A 20,709-nucleotide genomic window follows, 5' to 3' on the forward strand; every position below is an offset into this window, starting at 1 on the left:
AAAGTGCCAAGAACATACACTGGAGAAAACACAGTTTCTTCAATAAATGGTGCTGGGAAAACTGGATAGCCATACGCAAAAGAATGAAACTATGCCACTCTCTCTTACCATATACAAAAATCAAAATGGATTAAAGACTTAAATCTAAGACCTCCAACTATAAAACTACTACATTAGGAAAATATTAAGGAAAATCTCCACGACATTTGTCTGGGCAAAGATATTTTGAGCAATATCCCACAAACACAGGCAACCAAAGAAAACATGGACAAATGGGATCACATCAAGTTAAAAAGCTTCTGCACAGCAAACGAAACAAACAAGAAGTGAAGAGACCACCCACAGAATGGGAGGAAATACTTGCAAACTACCCAACTGACAAAACATATAAAGAGCTCAGGATAAATAAATCATCAGAATATATAAAGAGCTCAAACAGCTCTATAGATAAAACAAATCTAATAATCTGATCAGAAGATGGACAAAAGATTTGAATAGACATTAGTCAAAAGAAGACATACAAATGGCACACAGGCATATGAAAAGGTGTTCAACATCATTGTCACAGAAATGCAAATCAAAACTACAAGGAGGTATCATCTCATCCCAGTTAAAATGGCTTATAATCAAAAAGACAAGCAATAACAAAGGCTGGCGAGGATGCAGAGAAAAGGGAACCCTTGCACACTGTTGATGGGAATGTAAGTTAATACAACCACTAGGGACAACAGTTTGGAGTCTCCTCAGGAAACTAGAAATAGAACTACCATATGATCCAGCAATCCTACTGCTGGGTATATACCAAAGAGAAAGGAAATCAGTCTATCCAAGAGGTATCTGCACTCCTATGTTTGTTGCAGCACCATTCACAATAGCTAAGATTTGGAAGTAACCTAAATGTCCACCAACAGATGAATGGATAAAGAAAACGTGGTATATAATACACAACGGAGTACCATTCAGCAGTTAAAAAAATGAGATCCAGTCATTTGCAGCAACATGGATGGAAATGAAGGTGATTACATTAAGTGAAGTACCAGTCACAGAAAGACAAACATCGCATGTTCTTACTTATTTGTGGTATCTAAAAATCCCATCAATTGAACTCATGGACAGAGAGTGTAGAAGGATGGTTACCAGAGGCTGGGAAGGGTAGGTGGCTTATAGGAGAGGTGTGAATGGTTAATGGGTACAAAAGAAATAGACTAGATAAGACCTACTATTTCATAGCACAATAGAGTGACTATAGTCAATAATAATTTAGTTGTATGTTTTAAAATAACTTAAAAATTGTAATTGGATTGTTTGTAACTCAAAGGATAAATGCTTGAGGGGACGGATCCTTATTCTCCTTAAAATGCTTATTTCACATTGCATGCCTATATCAAAACATCTCATGTACCCCATAAATATATACCCCTATGTACCCACAAATTTTTATTTAATAATGAAAATAATTTAAAGTCAGAGAAGACCTATTTAATGAAATCACAGCCAAAACTGAGGGAATTCATCACCACTAGACTAGCCTTAAAAAAATTCTTAGGCGAGTCCTATATCTGGAAGCAAAAGGACAGTATTTGCTATCATTAAAACACACAAAAGAAGAGAACTCACTGATAGAACAGATATACAAATGAGAAAAAGAAGGGAACCAAATGTTATTACCACAGAAAACCACCAAATTGTAAAGGCAAACAATAAAAGAGGAAGACGGGAACAAAGGATATACAAAAGAATCAGAAAACAATTTTTAAAATGTCAGGAATAAGTCCTCTCATATAAATAACAACCATAAATATAAATGTTTTGAATTTCCCTAACTGAAAGATACAGATTGGCTGAATGGGTAAAAAAAAAAAAAAAAAGAATCCAACTATATGCTGCTTACAAGAAAAGTCACTTCACCTGTAAAGACAGATTAAAAGTGAAGGTATGAAAAATAATACTCCATGCAAACAGAACCCAAAGTTGAGCAGGAGTAGCTGTAGTGTATCACACAGAATAGACATTAAGTTAAAAAACAAAAAGAGACCAAAAAAAAGGTCATTATATAATGATAAAACTATCAATTCAACAAGAGGATATAACCATCATAAACATATATGCACTCAAACTGGAGCACCCAGATATACAAGGCAAATATTATTAGGGCTAAATAGAAAGACCCCAATATAATAAAAGTTATGGACTTCAGCATTGAACAGATCTAGACAAGAAATCCACAGAAAAATATCACACTTAATCTGCACTACAAAACAAAAGAACCCAAAAGAAGTTTACAGAACATATACCCAACAACTGCAGACTATACTTTCATCTCATCAGTAAATGGAACATTCTCCAGGATAAATGATATGTTAGTTCTCAAAACAAGGCTCAACAAATTTTTAAAAATTGAAATCATATCAAGTATCTTATTCAGACTACAATGAAATAAAACCAGAAATCAGTAACATAAACTTTGGCTGTACAAATACATGCTGAATGACTATTGGGGGTCAAATATTAAGAAGATCAAAAACTTTCTTCAAACAATGAAAATTGAAATATGACATATTAAAACATGTAGGTTACAGCAAAAGTAGTGTTAAAGAGGGAAGTTTGCAGCAATAAACACCTACACCAAAGATAAAGTTAAAAAGTCTAACAATGCACATCAAGGAACTAGAAAAACAAGAATAAACCAAAATCAAAATTAGTAGAATAAAAATTCAACAGAATTAAACAAAATAGAGATTAAAGAACAATACAATACAAAAGATCAATGAAACAGAAAGTTGTTCTTTTTTTTTTTTTTTTGGAAGAAATGAACAAAATTAGTAAACCACTTGCTAGACTAACCAAGAAAGAAAGAAAACTCAAATAAGTAAAATCAGTGAGGAAAAAGGGGACATTATAACAGATCCCTCAGAAATTCAAAGCATCATTAGACACTGTTAGGAACAACTTATGCCAATAAATTGGAAAACCTAGTAAGAAATAGATAAATTCCCAGTCACACACAAACTACCTAGATTAAACTGTGAAGAAAACAGAAAACGTGAACGGAACAATAGTAAGTAATGAGATTGAAACAGTAATAAACTCTCCCATCAAAGAAAAGCCTAGGACCTGATGGCTTCACTGCTGAGTTCTACCAAACATATAAAGAAGAATGAATACCAATTCTACTCATACTATTAAAAAAAAAAAAAACTAGGAGGATGAAATACTTTGAAACTCATTATATAAAACCAGCATTACCCTGATACTAAAACCAGACAAAGACACACAACAAAAAACTACAGGCCAGTATCACTGATTAGCATAGATGCATTTTTTTTCCTCAAAATACTGGCAAACCAAATTCAACATTAAAAAGATCATTTACCATAATTAAGTGGGATTCATCCCAGGGATAGAAGGATGGTTGAATACATGTAAATCAATAAATGTGATACATCACATTAACAGAATCAATGACAAAAACATATCATTTCAATAGATGCTGAAAAAAACCTTCAATAAAATTCAATATGCCTTCATGATAAAAAATCTAAACAAATTGGGTATGAGAGTAACATACTTCAGAAAAAAGGGCCATATATGACAAACCCCAAGCTAGCATCACACTGAATGGGGAAAAATTGAAACCCCCTCCTTCACTATCTACTTTTACCACTTTTACTCAACACAATATTGGAATTCCTAGCCAGAGCAATTAGACAAGAGAAAAAATTGAAGGGCATCCAAATTAGAGAAGAATCCCAATTAACCTTGTTCACAGACAGCATGATCTTACATCTAGGAAAACCACAAGACTCCAACAAAAACTGTTAAACTGATTAATTCAGTAAAGCCACAGAATACAAAATCAACATGCAAAAATCACTAGCACTTCTATATGCCACAGCAAACACCTGAAAATAAAGAAAGAAAGCAATCCCTTTTGCAACAGCTACAATAAGATAGTATAAACACCTAGAACTAAACTTACCAAAAGAAGTGAGCTCTCTACAATTAAAACTATAAAGCACTGATAAAAGAAATTGAAGAGAACATATAAACTGAAAAGATATCCCATGTAGATTAGAAAAATGTTAAAATGATATTACTCAAAGCAATCTATATTTTCAACATAATCTGTATCAAAATATTAATGACATTCTGCACATGACAAGAAAAAAGCAATCCTGAAATTCATGTGGAACAACAAAAGCATCCTGAACAAAGAGAATAAAGCTGGAGGCATCACATTACCTGACTTCAAAATGCTATATAAAAGCACAATAACCAAAACAAGCATGGTAACAGCATAAAAATGGACACACAGATGGATGGAACAGAAGAGAACAGAAAACCTAGAAACAAATCCACACATTTACAGTCAATGGATTTCCAAGAAAGTCACCAAGAACATGCATTGAGAAAGGAAAATCTGGATAGCCATATGCAAAAGAAAGAAACTAGACCCCTGTCTCTCACCATATACAAAAGTCATATCAAAACAGCTTAAATATTTGAATATAAGACCTAAAACCATGAAACTACTACAAGAAAATATTGGAGAAACACTTCAGGACATTGAGCTGGGCAATTATTTATTGAGGAAGACCTCAAAAGCACAGGCAACCAAAGCAAATATAGAAATAAGAGATTCTATCAAGCTAGAAAGCTCCTGCACAGCAAAGAAAATAATCAATGAAGTGAAGAAACAACCTACAGAATTGAAACAAAATATGTGCAAAGTATTCATTAGATGAGAGATTAATAACAAGAATATACGTAACTGAATAGCAAAAACCAAATAATCCAATTAAGAACAGGCAAAAGTCTGAATAAATAGTTCCCAAAATATTCATACAAATAGCCAACAGCTATATTAAAAAACATTCAACATATTAATGGTCAGGGAAATGCAAATCAAAACCACAATGAGAAATCATCTCCTCAGTCAAAATGTCTACTATGGAAAACAAAGAAAATAACAAATGCTGGCAAGAATGTGGAGAAAGGGGAAGGCTCACACATTGTTGGTGGAATGTAAATTAGTACAACCATTACGGAGAACAGTAAGGAGGTTCTTCAAGAAACTAAAAATGCAACTATTGTGTGACCAAGCAATCCTGACACTGGGTATAGATCCAAAAAAAAGGAAATCAGAATATCAAAGAGATATCTGCACTCCCATGTTTACTGCTGCACTATTCAAAATAGCCAAGGCATGGATGAACCTAAGTGTCAATCAATGAATGAGTTTTAAAAAACGCAATATATATAGACAACTGAGATTTTTCTTCTATAAAAAGTAATAAGGTCCTGTCATTTGCAGCAACATGGATGGAACTTAAGGACACTACATTATGTGAAATATGCCAGACACGGCAAGACAAATATCTCATTTTCTCACTCATACATGGGAACTAAAAAGAAGCTGATTTCAAAGAGATAGTGAATGCAATAGTGGTTTAGAGGCTGGAAAGAGTAGTAGGTAGAGAGGGATGAAGAGGGGTTGGTTAATGCATGCAAGATTACAGTTCAATAGAAGGAATAAGATCTAGTGTTCAGTTGCACAATAGGGCAACTATAGTTAACCATAATTTACTGTGTATTTCAAAATAGCTAGAAGAGAAAATTAAGAATGTTCCCAACATAAATAAATTTTTAAGGAGATGGATCTCCCAGTTACGCATATTTGAGCATCACACATTTATGCTGGTATCGAAATATCACATGTACCCCATAAATATGTACAACTATATCAATAAAAAATGTTTAGAAAGCAATAAAGGGCATTTAAATTGCAAAAGAAGAAATCACACTGTCCTCCCTTTGCAGACAACATGACCTTATATATGGAGAAAATGAAAGACTCCACCAAAATACCCTTAGAACTGATAAATTCAGTAAAGCTGCAAGATAAAAAATCAATGTGCAAAAACCATCAGTGTCTCTACACAATAATGAACTACCTGAAACAGAAATCAAGAAAGTAATGCCATTTACAATAGCTATCCACCCCACAAAAATAGACACCTAGGAATAAATTTAACCAAGGAAGTGAAAGGCCTCTACAATGAGAACTGTAAAACACTGATAAAAGAAATCAAAGAGGACAAAAAGACATACTATGCTTATGAGTTGGAAGAATTAATATTGTCAAATGATAATACTACCTAAAGCAGTCTAAAGATTCAATGCAATCCGTATCAAAATACCAAATACCACAGAAATAGAACAAATGATCCTAAAATTAATATGAAAACACAAAAGACCCCAAATAGTCAAAGCAATACTGAGCAAAAAGAACAAAGCTTTTTGTAGAAAACCCATAAAAGTATTTCGAAAAATATTTTTAAATTAGGCATCACACTACCTAATTTCAAAATATTCTACAAAGTTATACTAACAAAAAAAGCATAGTATTGGTATAAAAACAGACACATAGAGCAATGGAACAGAACAGAAAACTTAAATCCACATATTTATTGGCAACTGATTGTCAACAAAGGCATCAGGAACACAGTGGGGAAAGGACACCTCTTCAATGACTCCTCATCAGAAAAGTGGATATCCATGTGCAGAAGAATGAAACTAAACCCTTACCTGTCACCACACAGAAAAATCAATCAAAATAATGACTGTGAGTCTGGAAACCATAATACTAAAAGAAAGCAGGGGAAACACTTCAGGACATTGGTCTAGGCAAAGATTTTACGGCTAAGACCACAAAAGCACAGGCAACAAAAGCAAAAGCAGACAAATGAGACTGCCCTGGACCAAACTGCTTCTGCAGAGCAAAGGGAACGCTTAACAGAGCAAAGAGACAACCTATAAAATGGCAGAAAATATTTGCAAACCATGCGTTGAAAAAGGAACTAATATCCAGAATACACAAGGACCTCAAACAACTCAACAACAAAAATATCACACATAATCCAATTCAAAAGTGGGCAAAGGATCTGAATAGACATTTCTCTAACATATATACGAAAGGCCAATAAAAATGTTCATCACCACTCACCAGGGAAATGCAAATCAAAACAAAAATGAGGTGTCATCTCACCCCAATTAGAATGACTGTTATCAAAATGACAAAAAAAAAAATGCTGTCAAGGCTGTGGAGAAAAAGGACTCTTATACCAGGCTGGTGCAAAAGTAATTGTGGTTTTTGCCATTAAAAGTAATATTTGGCCAGGCACAGTGACTCACACCTATAATTCCAGCACTTTAGGAGGCTAAGGCAGGAGGATCATGATGTCAGGAGTTCAAGACCAGCCTGGCCAAGATGGTGAAACCTGTCTCTACTAAAGTTACAAAAATTAGCTGGGTGTGGTGGTGGGCGCCTGTAATCCCAGCTACTCGGGAGGCTGAGGTAGGAGAATCACTTGAACCAGGGAGGCGGAGGTTGCAGTGAACTGAGATCCCGCCACTGCCCTCCAGCCTGGGTGACAAAGCAAAACAAAATAAAGTAATAGCCACCCACTCCCAAAAAAAAGACACCTAGGAATAAATTTAACCAAGGAGGTGAAAGGCCTCTACAATGAGGCTACTGCCATTACTTTTAGTGGCAAAAACCCCAATTACTTTTGCACTCACCTAATTGTACCGCCATTATGGAAACAGCATGAGAGGTTCTAAAAACAGAACTACCATACAATCTAGCAATTGCAGTACTGGGTATTTATCCAAAGGATAGAAAATCAGTGTATCAAAGGGATACCTGCAGCCCCATGTTTATTATAACAGCACTATTCACAAAAACTAAGATATGAAATCAACCTACTGGATTCTAAAAATGTGGTATATATACACAATGGAATATTATTTAGCCATAAAAAATGATATTCTGTCATTTGTGGCAACATGGTTGGGCCTAGAGGACATTATGTTAAGCAAAATCAGTCAGGCACCGAAAGATAAATACTACCTGTTCCTACTCATATGTGGGAACAAAAAAAAACTGATCCCATGGAAGTAGAGAGCAGAACTGTGGATACTAGAGGCTGGGAGGGTGGGGGGAGGCTGGTTAACAAACACAGACTTAGATAGGAGGAAAGAATCTGGTGCTCTGCAGCACTGTAGGGTGAATATGGTTCACTTTAATTTATTGTATATTCTCAAAACACTAAAACAGGATTTTGAATGTTCACAACACAAAGAAATGATAATTGTATGAGGTAATAGACCTGCTAATTACTCTGATTTGATATTACACATAGTATACACATAATGAAATATCACTCAGTATCCCACAAATATGTGCAATTATTATGTGTCAACTAAAAACAAAAGGAAAAAAACTATACGGATAAAAAAACAGATGAGGGGTTATCAGGGGTTGGGGTAGGGGTGGCAGGGTGACTATGAAGGGACATGAGGGCACCTTTTTGGGAAGTGAAACCATCCTGTATCTTGATATTGATGGCCATTTCATAACTGCATTTGTTGAAATCAAAGAATTGGCTCACTAAATAGGGTACATTTTTGCATCAATTGTACCTCAACAAACCTGATTTTATTTTGAAAAATATTTTTAAAGAAATAAACTAGGTAAAACTTGACATGTTGTTTACTGAGCAGTAACTGTTGTCAAACATAATGTAATTCAACCCATTTACTGCATATGTTTTACTAGCACCCTGGCCTTCACCAAGCCTTTTAATTAAATGTTTAATGCCTACATTCCCACTTGACTCTAAACTCCATAGGTCCTTACTTTTGGTTAAATCTCAGTTTGTCACCAACTTTGTGGGTGAAAAAAGTTCCAGAAAACAAAATATATGGAATTCAATGAGTTATTTATCTGTTTCCTACCATGTACTGACAGTCATTTACTTTTGGGTTTATGGAATAAAGGCAGAGTTCTCTGAAGATCACTGAGATACTGCCGTGGAGGTGTTTCAGTCTGCTTCCATACCACATACCTTGTCCTGGGTTTGGCAGCGCAAACAGTCACATTCGAAGCAGTACTGGTCCCTCAGCTGCTTCCGGCGCTCCTCACTGGTCATCAGCATATCCAGGTAGCAGATGGTGAGCTGCACGGGCCAGAGAGAGGGAAGCTCTCACAAATCTGTTATGCTCATTTCTTTAACAAATGCTTATTATTATTGCTAATTATTGGAGTGAAACTTGTTTTTATTATAAGCCAAAAATATAAGAGAGAAGCTACCACTTACAGTTTCTCTACCCAAATAATCCCATGTAAAATTTTAATCTATTTCCTTTCATTCTTTGCTATGTGGTGAGCATATATATACATATCATATATTTAAAGAACAGGGCTTATGAGCTCTCTACCCACTTTTGTATCTTACTCTTTTCACTATAGTAAAATATCAAAAGCTGCTATGCGTTTGGTATTACTAAGGTTTGCTAATAAATTCTATAACCATTAGAGATCAGAGAAGCCAAATTAATCCTGGCAACCAAATGGGTGGCAGACGATGCAGCCAGATTGCTCTTAAATTCTAACCGATTCTATAGCCACCTCACGGAATTTAAGGTCATCCAAATTTGGCATCTTTGAAATGAGACAACAGTTCTCTTACTTGTAACTAGGTTTAAAAAAATGTAGAATAATTTCCAAATAGGGGAGAGTTTAATGTGAAAGTACCATCACTTATGGAAGCATTTAAACTGATTGCCTTATACCCTTTCAGAGTAATATCCCCTGTCTCGGACAGTGAAGGGTTGTAAATGAGAGGATGTATTTAAAGGACTCCTCGGACTACTCTCTAGCGCTGAGGCCCCTTTAAGTCACAGGTCTTTAGGCAACATCATCATGCTTAGGCATTTTGCACTTGATTAGATCACTTAGGAAAGTCTAACTCAAAATACAGAAAACAGGATGCTTGATCTTCCCCTCAACTTGTTCAGTCTCGGTTGGAGCTCTCTCACTCTCAGTTGACAGTAACTCATCTTTTGTCTTATCCGAGTTGAAGCCTCAGCATCATCCTTGACTTCACACCTTCCTTTACACCTGCCATTGAATCCACCAGGAAGTTCTGTGGGCTCTACCTTAAAAATTACCAACCACTTTTTACCATTTCCAATGCTACCATCCTGGGCTGAGCCATCATTACCTCTTACCTGTAAAATGCAATAGTCTCACGGCTGGTCTCCCTAATCCCTTCCCTGGGCCCCCTGCACTCCACTTTCTAGCCAGAGTGATTCACTTAAAATATAAGTCAGATGACACGTTCTGTTTGAAACAGCTCCCCACTTTGCCTGAGTACAGGCCAGGTCCTTACAACTCCACAAGTGCAACTTAAAGTGTGGACCCCGGACTGGTGCTAGTGCACGCTGTGGGCCACCAGTCCATGATGAAATGAGTAAAGAAACACGAAGTCAGTATTTAGAAATGTTTTTTACTAATTTGATGAGGGTAGTTTTAGGTGACTAATAATAAAACATAGGGCTTTTAAGACTGGGCCTCTCACTCTGCCACCAAGGCTGGCATGCAGTGGCATGATCACAACTCACTGCAGCCTCAATCTCCCGGGCTCAGATGATCCTCCCACCTCAGCTTCCCAGGTAGCTGGGACTAAGGCATGCACCACCACACCTGACTCATTTTCTGTATGTCTTGTAAAGATGGAGTTTTACCATGTTCCCCAGGCTGGTCTTGAACTCCAGCAATCCTCCCTCCTCGACCTCCCATGGGATTTCAGGTGTGACCCACTGCACCCAGCCCTTCTATTTTACATTATCTAAATGTCATTTTTCTAATAATTTATTTTCACTAGATTTTATAAAAATACTCGTCTGCAATAGATAAGGAAGGAAAAGAAAAACAGGTCCTTCACTGTAGTTAGAGAAGCAACGGCTTCACATCCTCCCACCCTGCTCCCTCTCACGTCCCTCTCTCTCGTATCTGCTACACAGGCTGGCCTCCTGTCTGGCTCCACACACACTCCCATCTCAAGGCCCGCGCACCAGCTGTTCCCTCTGCCCTTCTGCTTAGTCTACTATGACAACCTCCCTCATCTCCTTTGAGTTTCAGTCAAATCCCATTTTCTCATTAAGGTCTAACCTTACTACCCTATTAAAACTAACAACCCAATTCCCTTCCCTTCTCTAGTTTTTCTTTTCCTGTATCATATGTCAGCTTATACCATACTGTACAAATTACTTCTTTGCTATTAAAAGTAGAAAGTAATTATGGGGGTATGTGTGGTGGGGGAAGAAGTGAAGATTTTAGAAGAGCAAGAAAGCAGAATTATCCACTGAAGGAGATGGCACAAGCTCCCTAGAGCAAAAAACTCCATGTGGTTTTTCTAATACTTAAAAGAAAGCACCTCATATCTACAAAGTATGATCTTACTTGTCTGAAATCATGGCAGGGCAAAGGCGGCCATCCTCTTTGACAGAAACCAAAGCTTTGGGAAGGCCTTGCTAAAGCTGTAGGGGTGATGGTGGATGGCCGCGCTGGCCAGCCACATCTGTCAAATCCACCAAGGCCATCACCATCACCAAGGTGACAGGAGCCACAGCCTGATCTGGCTGGCTGGCACACTATACTCAGAATCAAGAGTAACTGCCCTTAAGAGATACACACAGTGATGTTCCTGAGTATCTACTGCTTGTGGAGAGGCAGCATAGAACAGTCACAACTAGCAAAGGCCTGGGATTCAGGCAACACTGAAGCTTGCACTCAGATCTCGATTGGTCTGATGCTCTTTTTACATTAACATGGCCGCTTCTCATATCTGGCGGGGAGAGAGGGCTGTAGGAGAAGTCGGTGTCTCTTACGGAGTTTCTGTAGCACTCTCAAACCTAAAATACTCACACCTGTGTTAGGCAATGTTCTGTGGCAACTGAGAGCCTTCAGCTGAGACAACAGCCACTTTTTAATTTCCTTGGTGTTTCTCTTGCTCTATGATCTGAAGCCTGGGTTGCCGCTGAGACACAAAGGGTCACCTTACCAGGCAAGTTCTCGTTTCTAATGAAAGCTATGTTCCAAATTCCAAATAATCTACTTCCAAGCACACTTTTTGAAACAGCCTGTGAGTAAGTCTGAGATACACTCATCTTATACTATCAGGTTTTGTGGGTCCACGGGAGGTAAGGTAGTGAATGAGTCCATCTCTACCTTCCCTCTTGGGTTAACTCTAGGACACTAATTCTGAATCCAGCGCAGTGCCTCTGAGTCATCAACTCCCATTATCCGAAGACGTAAATGGACAGTAGTTATTGGGTGATTACAATGTGCCCAGTGTGAAGTCACTAACTGCAGGGCTGTCACTCCAGAAAAAAGTGTGCTTGACTAACCCAAGACTTTAAAACCAGGGCCAAAACTCACTAGTGATCTTGTCAGGCAGTGAATGGGCAACAGGAGACTAGTAACTTCATTTAACCCCAATAAACAGCCCCTAAAAGCCTCCCTGGGCATTCTGTAACTGCCTGGAACCATTACCTGGACTACGCAATGGTTTTCTGACTGGCTTCCCCGCTGCCTTCAGTATACCTTTCATCTTCCAAATTGCTTGGAGAGAGATCTTCTGAAAACTCCCATCTGATCATGTCATTTCTCTACCTGAAAACTTTCAGTGGTTTCTCACTGCCTATGAATAAAAGCACACAAGGCTTTCCCTCAACTGCTTTTTCTGTCTGCCTTTGTAGTCTCCACGTCTCTCCCTGAGACAGTGATGTACACTGCTATGCCTCTGACACAATGGACACCATGCCAACATGTGCCTGGCGTCACTGCCTACGCCAGCCTCTCCTCCAAACTCAGCTTACTGAGAGCCTCTCATGCTTCAAGCTGGGCTCAAATACATCTCTTCCTATGGGGACTGCCCCATTACCTCAGAGAAAGTGACCCATTTTTGTGTTTCTTTTATGCCAGTGAAGTCTGCAAAATATCTCGTTATCAACTCTGAAGGGCTCAATGACAAAAATGTTTTATTCATATTTTTGGGGAAAAAAAGCCAGACTACTAACTGGTAATGACAGCTAAAATCATGTTATTAGCCAAAGATAAAGGCCTTTATTAAAGACTCACCAGTTGTAATGGAGTATCTGCTCGCTAAATGTAGGCCTCATTTAGTGGGAAGATGTATCTGAAACTTGGCCATTGATCAGTTGATACCGTAATGGCACAGAACAAAACTGCATTAAAATATTAATGCCACTGACCACGTTTTGCCAATTTAGTGCAGCTCTTATGGAAAATGCAGTAAATCATTTCTGACACTAGAGTAGTATCATGAAGGAGATTTTCTAAGGCCTCGAATACATTGCTTACATTAGAATCTCAAGACAAAATGAATTCCTTTTGCATGAGGCCACCTTTTCATTGTCTGCAACTCAGTAGGGAAGATGACCAAATTAAAATTAGACCTTGTTTCATTTCTAGAATCACATGATCAGTTACAAATTTTTCTGTTAATACTGGCTCTAAACTGGAAAAAAGCCTAAAAAATACCACTTCCTTTTAAAGTAAAGGCTGAGTATCATTTAGCCTCTTCTTGCTTCACAAATCCTGCTAATTTTACTTTCTAAATATTATATTTTTCAGGTACCCTATCACAAGCCACCACCTGACCTCCCCCTGACTTCAGGCTACCATTGTTATCTCTTCCCTGGATTACTACATTGCCCTGACCCTCATTCTCCCAACCTTGCCAACATACAGAGCATGGCACCGGCATCTGGGGAGGGCCTTCCTGCTGCCTCATAACACGACGGAGGGCATCACACGATGAGATGGCAGGAGCATCCCCTTCCTATAAAGCCACCAATCCCATCATGGGGTTCCCACCTTGATAACCTTACCTAATCTGAATTACTTCCCAAAGACTCCACCTCCACAAACCATCAACAAGAATTTGGGGATAAAGTTTCCAACAGATGAAATCTGGGAGACACACCAACAAAGGGCCTTGAAGGGCATATAACATTAAGACAAATAGACATAGTGGACGGAGAGAGGGACAATGAACCAGGGGAAACGCAGTTCAGCTAGACCTACAAAATGGAATGGAGAAATGTTCATTCTCTTAATAAGCTGATATATATGAATGACCTGTGGGGACAACCTTCCTTTTGTTGAGAAGATGCCTTGCTAAGTACCAGAGAGGAAAATATCTGAGTCCGAAGGGCTTTACACTGAGTGGAAATGCTTTGTATTTGGCAAGAGGAAGGATTTGTTTGTTGCTCCAGAGATGGAAAGAGACAGATGTGAAAAGTCAAAGCAGCACTGAAAGACAAGGTGTTTCATTCAACTAAGAGAAAACCAACCATGGAGAACACCTGGCAGCCAACCCTACGAAAATTTAAGAATCTTTGTTTTTGAAAATTCCAACCAATTCAAATTGTTTTTGTCAAGGTGCTTGATTTCTTCATTTGCAAAAACATCATCATCATCGACAACAGCAGCAGCTACTGTTGCTGAAAATAGAAAGTGGTTCCATTTCTTACCTGTCTTAAAGTCCTTTATGGCCCCAGGGGAAAAAAAACAATCTAAATTCGCCATCTCAATGACATATATCCCAGTATATTTCATACACTGGTCCTAAAATCTGGAAATTTAGCAAGTAGTTGTGTAAGAAGTGGTTCATTCCACTGAAAATCACTTTGGGGAGAATCTTGTCAAAGCCAAATCCCTGTCTACATAAAATATGGTACCTCTGAGTTTAGGTTTTATTGGCTGAGTGCTGCATAAATGCAATAAAAGCTTTTGATATTGTTTTCTTTGCAATAAATATCCACTTTAGCAAATTGGAAAGGAGAAGGAAACTGGGTTCTAGAAAGAGTAAATTATCTGTAACTCAGAACTCAGCGTAGGTAATCACTGTGAAAACCAGCACAGGCTTAGGTTCAGAGCCCCAGAGTAGCCCATTTGCAGCTGCCTTATGAGAAGGTTCTTCACCAAAAGAGGCTGGCTGGGCAGTTTGTAACAGTGGAGAGGTCAAGGCCAGTTCACTGCTGGAGGCCATCCTCCCTGCCCTCTATTCCCTTTGCCTCTTTGCTTAAATGATCACTCAGAGATGCAGATGGGTTTGTAAAGTCCCAATGTCAGCCTGAAAGAGTATAAGCTGTTTGCTTTATTAACACAAAGTAAACATGCATAACTACCTTCAAAATGCAATCAGTGGCCTTTCAAGTAAATAAGTCTTGGGGATCCCATTCACAAGCTGGGATGCCCTCCCTGCCCAAGGAAGGATGTGAGAGGCTGCTGAGCTGTTGCTACCAAGGAGATTTAATGTTGTCCCTGCGTGTGCATAAAACACACACACCCTCTGTCACATACATAAACACCTCTCTCTCACACACATAGGATAGGAGCTGTCATCATCCAGAAATATGGTGACCTCTCCCCTAAAAATTTAGCCCATTTGTAATTTGGGAGAAGAAATGATAGATTTCTGGGGAGAGGTGACTATACCATGAATACTCTCACTGGCAGAAGGACAATGAAAAGTGCCCCCTCAGGCACAATCAGTTTTAGGGCTTGGCCAAGCTGAGAGGGTCTTTGATAGGAAAGAAGCCAGGTAGTGGGAAGCATGGGATTCCTTACCTCCTCTCCCACCTCGATGTCTCGGACGGCTCGCAGTAAGAGGTGGGGCCCATTAAATACAACTGAACAGTTGGGGTCACAGCTGTGATTGAGCAAAGAGATACTGGAAAAAAAAGGGGAAGACTGTCACAGCTCAGCAGGTAGAGTCAAATAACTAAATTTAACAAATGCAGTGGGTAAAAGACACCTTACTTTGGGTGGGCAGCAGAGGCAGGGTCGACAGGACACCAGGGATGGAGTACTTGGGGTGCATTCACAGAACTGTCACTAGCACACTTCCTATGAAGTTCAATTCTCCCCAAGATGGAGGGTAATTAGGGAATTCTATCATTTAATAATTAAAAAAAAATTCTGAGTCCTTTCTGGGGATTAGGGCATAGCTGACTGATAAGAAGGCAACCCAACATGAAGGTGGGGAAAAAACTGACTCACCAAGAAATACTCCAAGAGGGCCGGGCGCACTGGCTCACGCCTGTAATCCCAGCACTCTGGGAGGTTGAGGTGAGTGGATCATTTGAGGTCAGCAGTTCAAGACCAGCCTGATCAACATGGTGAAACCCCGTCTCTGTTAAAAATACAAAAAAACTAGCCGGATGTGGTGGCGCATGCCTGTAGCTGCAGCTACACGGGAGGCTGAGGCAGCAGAATTGACTGAACCAGGAAAGCAGAGGTTGCAGTGAGCCAAGATCACACCACTCCAATCTGAGTGACAGAGCAAGATTCCATCTCACAAAAAAAAAAAAAAAAAAAAAAAGAAATACTCTCAGAGATAATGGGATGCAGCAGTCACGATACCCCCGGCCTTTCCCACAGGGTCTCATTTGTTGAGCTCCTTTGGAGAAATGGCTGTCTTTGCTAGAACATCCACAATGAAGATTAATTAGGAGTATTTCCTCTTAAATAGACAGCTGATGTTATTTTGCCAGCTACACTGTGATGCATCCTGGGCCACAGTCCAGTCATTTTATTACCTGGAAGGTACATTTTTTACCATCTGGGAAACAAAATGGATTTAAGCTGCTCTCATCAATTGATAGTAATTAGAATGAGCACTTATTATGTGGAAACTTTCTTACATTTAATCCTCACAACAGTCTTATGAGGATCATTTACCAAGCAAGAGACTAATACACAGAAATTAAATGACTTGCTCAAGAACATGCAACCAGTAAGTGGTGACAGAATTTGGACCAGGTGGCCTGAACTCAGAGCCCACGCTTTGAATCACTCAATGTTACTGCTTTCTGAGAACCACTACCAATAGACCTGACCTACAGTTAATCACAATTGTGAGAAATAAGAAAAAAGGCTAGATTCTTAGATTCACAATTATTAGAAAGTCTACATTGGTATTTAGACTCTTATGGCATAAAAACAAAATGGAACTGGGAGTGACTGTAGTGCTTGTGGAAAGGCAGTTTCATAGCTCAGTGGTGAGGGTCAGTTCAGCGAGAAAGCATTCAGGGGCCAGAGCCTGAGAGTTTTCTTGCCTCCGCGAGTGAAAGAGTTCAGCGTATGCCAACTCAAAAGACAAAACGAACCCAACTGATGTGTACGGTGAATCTGGTGAAATAATCATGTGCTTCAGCTCAGGAAACTGGGAAATAACATCAGTGGAGGGGTGAGGGAATAACCAAAGATCAGCCTGATGGTTAATTAGCACCCACAGTCCCCCTGAGAACAAGAATTTAGGTCTGAGATCTACCTCTTTGTTAATACCACAGCATATAATGTGGGGTTATAAAACTGTTTTCTTTAAACTTAACATTTTCCATTTTTTTTGTAATTTATTGCTAAGTTTTAAGCTTGGCTCTTGAACCAGCTGCTGCAACTGCCTTTCTAACTACCCACAAAGGGGAAGGAAAGCTGTGTCTTCCAGCAAATGAAACACCATACACCATACCTAGGATATAGGCCAACACCAACTTCCTGCATCTCTGCATTACAGATGGTGAAAGAGTTGCAGATCACCTGTAAAAACAAGGGGGAAAACCATCAATATTACTAGAGTCACTTAAATTTCACAGCCAAGAGAATAAAAATTTTCAAAATTAAATGTAGGAGCGTCTTCATAGTTGCTTAGGAAAAATTCAAGCCAAACATGAATGCTCTTCGATTTACAATAGAATTTATCTGGGATAAACTCCCCCTAAGAACATCAGGTGGCTACATGCAGAAATAACAACCTTCTGGGAAGAAAAAACAGACTTAAACCACCATAGGAACTATTAATTTCAGTCTCATTATCCACTACACCCCAAGTTATATTTACATGAAATGTTCAAAATTCAGAATACAAGTAAGCTATTTATTGAAAACTAGACCTCTACCATACATGATTTCTCAGTCAAACAGCATGCAGGTTCCAAATGACACTGTGTATCTGTTGAGTAAGAACCACATGTCTCTTACTCCTACAAAATGAGAAGTATACCCTGAGTGAGCCTGTGGTCCACGTTGATGAAGGCCACAGGGAGGACCAGAAGCCATTTAGCCAAGCCATGGCATTCCCTAGGAGTCCATCACTGGGTGTACGGTACAGTGCTATGTCTTATGTGGAGATGGAGGAAGAGCAATAAAAAACGCAGCCACTGTGCTCAAGAAACTTAAAAACCTCTTTTGTGAAATAAGATTGACGTATGAAGCTGCACAGAACCATGGAAAGAGCACTGGACCACAATCAGGAAATCTAGATCCTGGCTATACATCACTGCTTCAGATGGGTGCTGGGAAAGAGCAGCGGAGAAAAAACCAAAGTTTCTGCCTTCCTGGAGCTCAAGTTCTAGCTGAAGAAATGGATTTAAAAGAAAAAACAAACCCAATGATAGAAAACTGTCACACGTAGATAAATACCAAGGAGAGAAACAAGGTCCTTGCAGAGAGACAGTTGTCAAGAAAGCCCTTTAGGATAAGCTGACATTTAAGAAGTGACCTGAAGGGACTGCTGAAATGGACATGTGTATATATAGGCGATGAAGGTTCGTATCAGGAGAAGCAGCAAGTGCAAAGGCCCTAAGCTAGGAATGCCCTTGGTGACAGAGGAACAGCAAAGAGCTACTGTGACCAAAGCAGTCGGTAAGCAGAGGGGCAAAATATGAGATCAAAGAAGGAACCAGGTCATTCAGGGCCTCACTGCCACGCTTGGATTCTGTCCTGAAGTAGATGGAAAGCCACTGGGTTTTGGGCTGAGGCATAAAGGAATCTGACTTCTGCTTAAAAGGCTTGTTCTGGCTGTTGTGTAGAGAATGGGCTATAAGAAGGTGAATGGAAGTAGAGAAGATGGTTAGGAGGTCACTGCTAGAGCCCAGGTGACAGATGCTGGTGACTCGGATGTCAGTGGCAGGTGAAGTGTACACAGCCAACAGGACTTACTGCAGGACTGCTTAGGGAGAATGAAAGGAATTAAGGATAATACTCGAGTTTTTGGCCTAAACAAATGGAATATCATAGCGACCATTTATTAAGATGAGGAGGAATTTAACAGGAACAAGATTGGTTATAGGGAGTTGAGAGGAAGTCCCAAAGATCTGTTTTTGTTAGGTTAAATTTGAAATCCAAATTTAGATTTCAAGCAAAGACTAAGAATGAACAACTGAAGTTCATTCCAATCCAAGCAAAGACTAAGAATGAACAATTGAAGTTCACAAGGGGAGCTGTGGCTAGAGATACAAATTTAGGAGGAAACATGACAAAGACCATTTAAAAAAAGTAGAAGAGGCTGAAGATTTGAGATGAACCAGTGACTACAAGTGGATGCTGACTTGTTATTGTTTCTGTAAAGGAAAAAGTGAGGACAAATTTCTCCAATCAGGTTTACTAGGAAGAACACGAAGTATGAAAAACACTGAGTCCTCCAAGACTCTTGCACTGCTCCGAAAGCTTTATATGAAATCTAGTGCAACCTATCATGATTTGGCATTTTTTTCTATAAATATATGATAAAATTGCAATTTCAAGTCAGGAGAAAAGTTGTACAGATATATTTGTAAATAAATACTAAATTGCTTTAAGGACATCTATTTTGCATTAAGCTACAACAGTATATTATCTATATATACTTATGCATAAAATGGATGGTAAAAATATAGGACAAAGAAGTCCTATGTTTAATTTTTGAAATTTTAAACTTCTTAACATTTTAAAATTTTTGAATTTTTAAATGTGTATGATTTGGGGAGAAATATACGTTTTAACACATATCTTAAAGTATAATGAGAACTTCAGTTGAAATAGTCCACAAACAAAAAAAAAACAGGTCAAACACATTTAATCTGTTAACTTTTGAATCAAAACAACATTGTTTTTTCCTGAACTATGAAGCAAATTAAAGATTTTTTCAAAATGGGAAAAATCTTTTATCAGTTTTATTCCTTCAGTGTATTCTGATGGATTCTGATGGAATGTTTAAGAAGGAAAAGCTAACAAAGGGAAATGTCAACTTGCTTGCCTCTTCCACTGGGAAACTTTTCCTGATTTTCTAACATGAGTTACCTCTTGCAGCATTTATCATACTGGATCATTATCTGCTCATTTACTTCCTATCATACACAACTAGATCGTTAAATACTTGGAAGGCAGACATAGTGTTTCGTTCACCGCTGTATTCCTGTACCTAGCACAAAGCTTGGCAAACAGAAGACACTAATAAACGTATTTTCTTTTTTTAGAGACAAGGTCTCACTGTGTCACCCAAGCTGGAGTGCAGTGGTGCGATCATGGCTCACTGCAGCCTCGAACTCCTGAACTCAAGCAATCCGCCCTCATAGGCTCCAGGGTAACTGGGACTACAGGCCTGCACCACCATGCCTGACTAATTTTTAAAAACTTTTTTGTAGAGACAGGAGTCTTGCTGTATTGCCCAGGCTGATCTTGAACTACAGGCTTCAAATGGTCCTCCCATCTTGGCCTCCCGAAGTGCTGGGATTACAGGAGAGAGCCATAGCTCCTGGATTTCATCTGTATTAGTCAGAGTGTTACGTGTTAGTCTTTCTGGGCTAGTAAATAGAAAGTTTAGTTTTTTGCCTACTCTCACTTTTATTTAAAATGCTGGTTCCACTCAGCGCTATTTCAATTAACAACCTGACAGGCAATATTTTGACATACACAACTGATAGCAACAGTGGCTATGTGGCAGCTCTCCGGCTTTTTTTAATGAAAGAATAGGTAGACAAAATGTCCATGTATGCTCAGTAATTTGAAAGGAA

General features: G+C 38.8%; 1 protein-coding gene across 3 annotated transcripts in view; it reads right to left on the minus strand.

Moving 5' to 3' along the window:
- The window catches only part of SMYD3 (SET and MYND domain containing 3), a 778,672-nt gene that overhangs the window by 216,310 nt on the left and 541,653 nt on the right, over positions 1 to 20,709 (minus strand). For all 3 annotated transcript variants that reach the window (XM_064383675.1, XM_012443707.2, XM_064383676.1), the window contains 3 exons: positions 17,409 to 17,476; positions 15,506 to 15,608; positions 8,910 to 9,020 (listed from right to left, as the gene is read on the minus strand). In XM_064383675.1, the coding sequence (XP_064239745.1) occupies positions 8,910 to 9,020; positions 15,506 to 15,608; positions 17,409 to 17,476 (282 nt within the window). The remainder of the gene's footprint in view (positions 1 to 8,909; positions 9,021 to 15,505; positions 15,609 to 17,408; positions 17,477 to 20,709) is intronic.

The sequence above is a fragment of the Aotus nancymaae genome, unplaced genomic scaffold (assembly GCF_030222135.1).
Source record: "Aotus nancymaae isolate 86718 unplaced genomic scaffold, 86718_ANA_hifiasm-v0.15.2.pri h1tg000032l_0, whole genome shotgun sequence".
In the NCBI taxonomy this organism is placed as follows: domain Eukaryota; kingdom Metazoa; phylum Chordata; class Mammalia; order Primates; family Aotidae; genus Aotus; species Aotus nancymaae.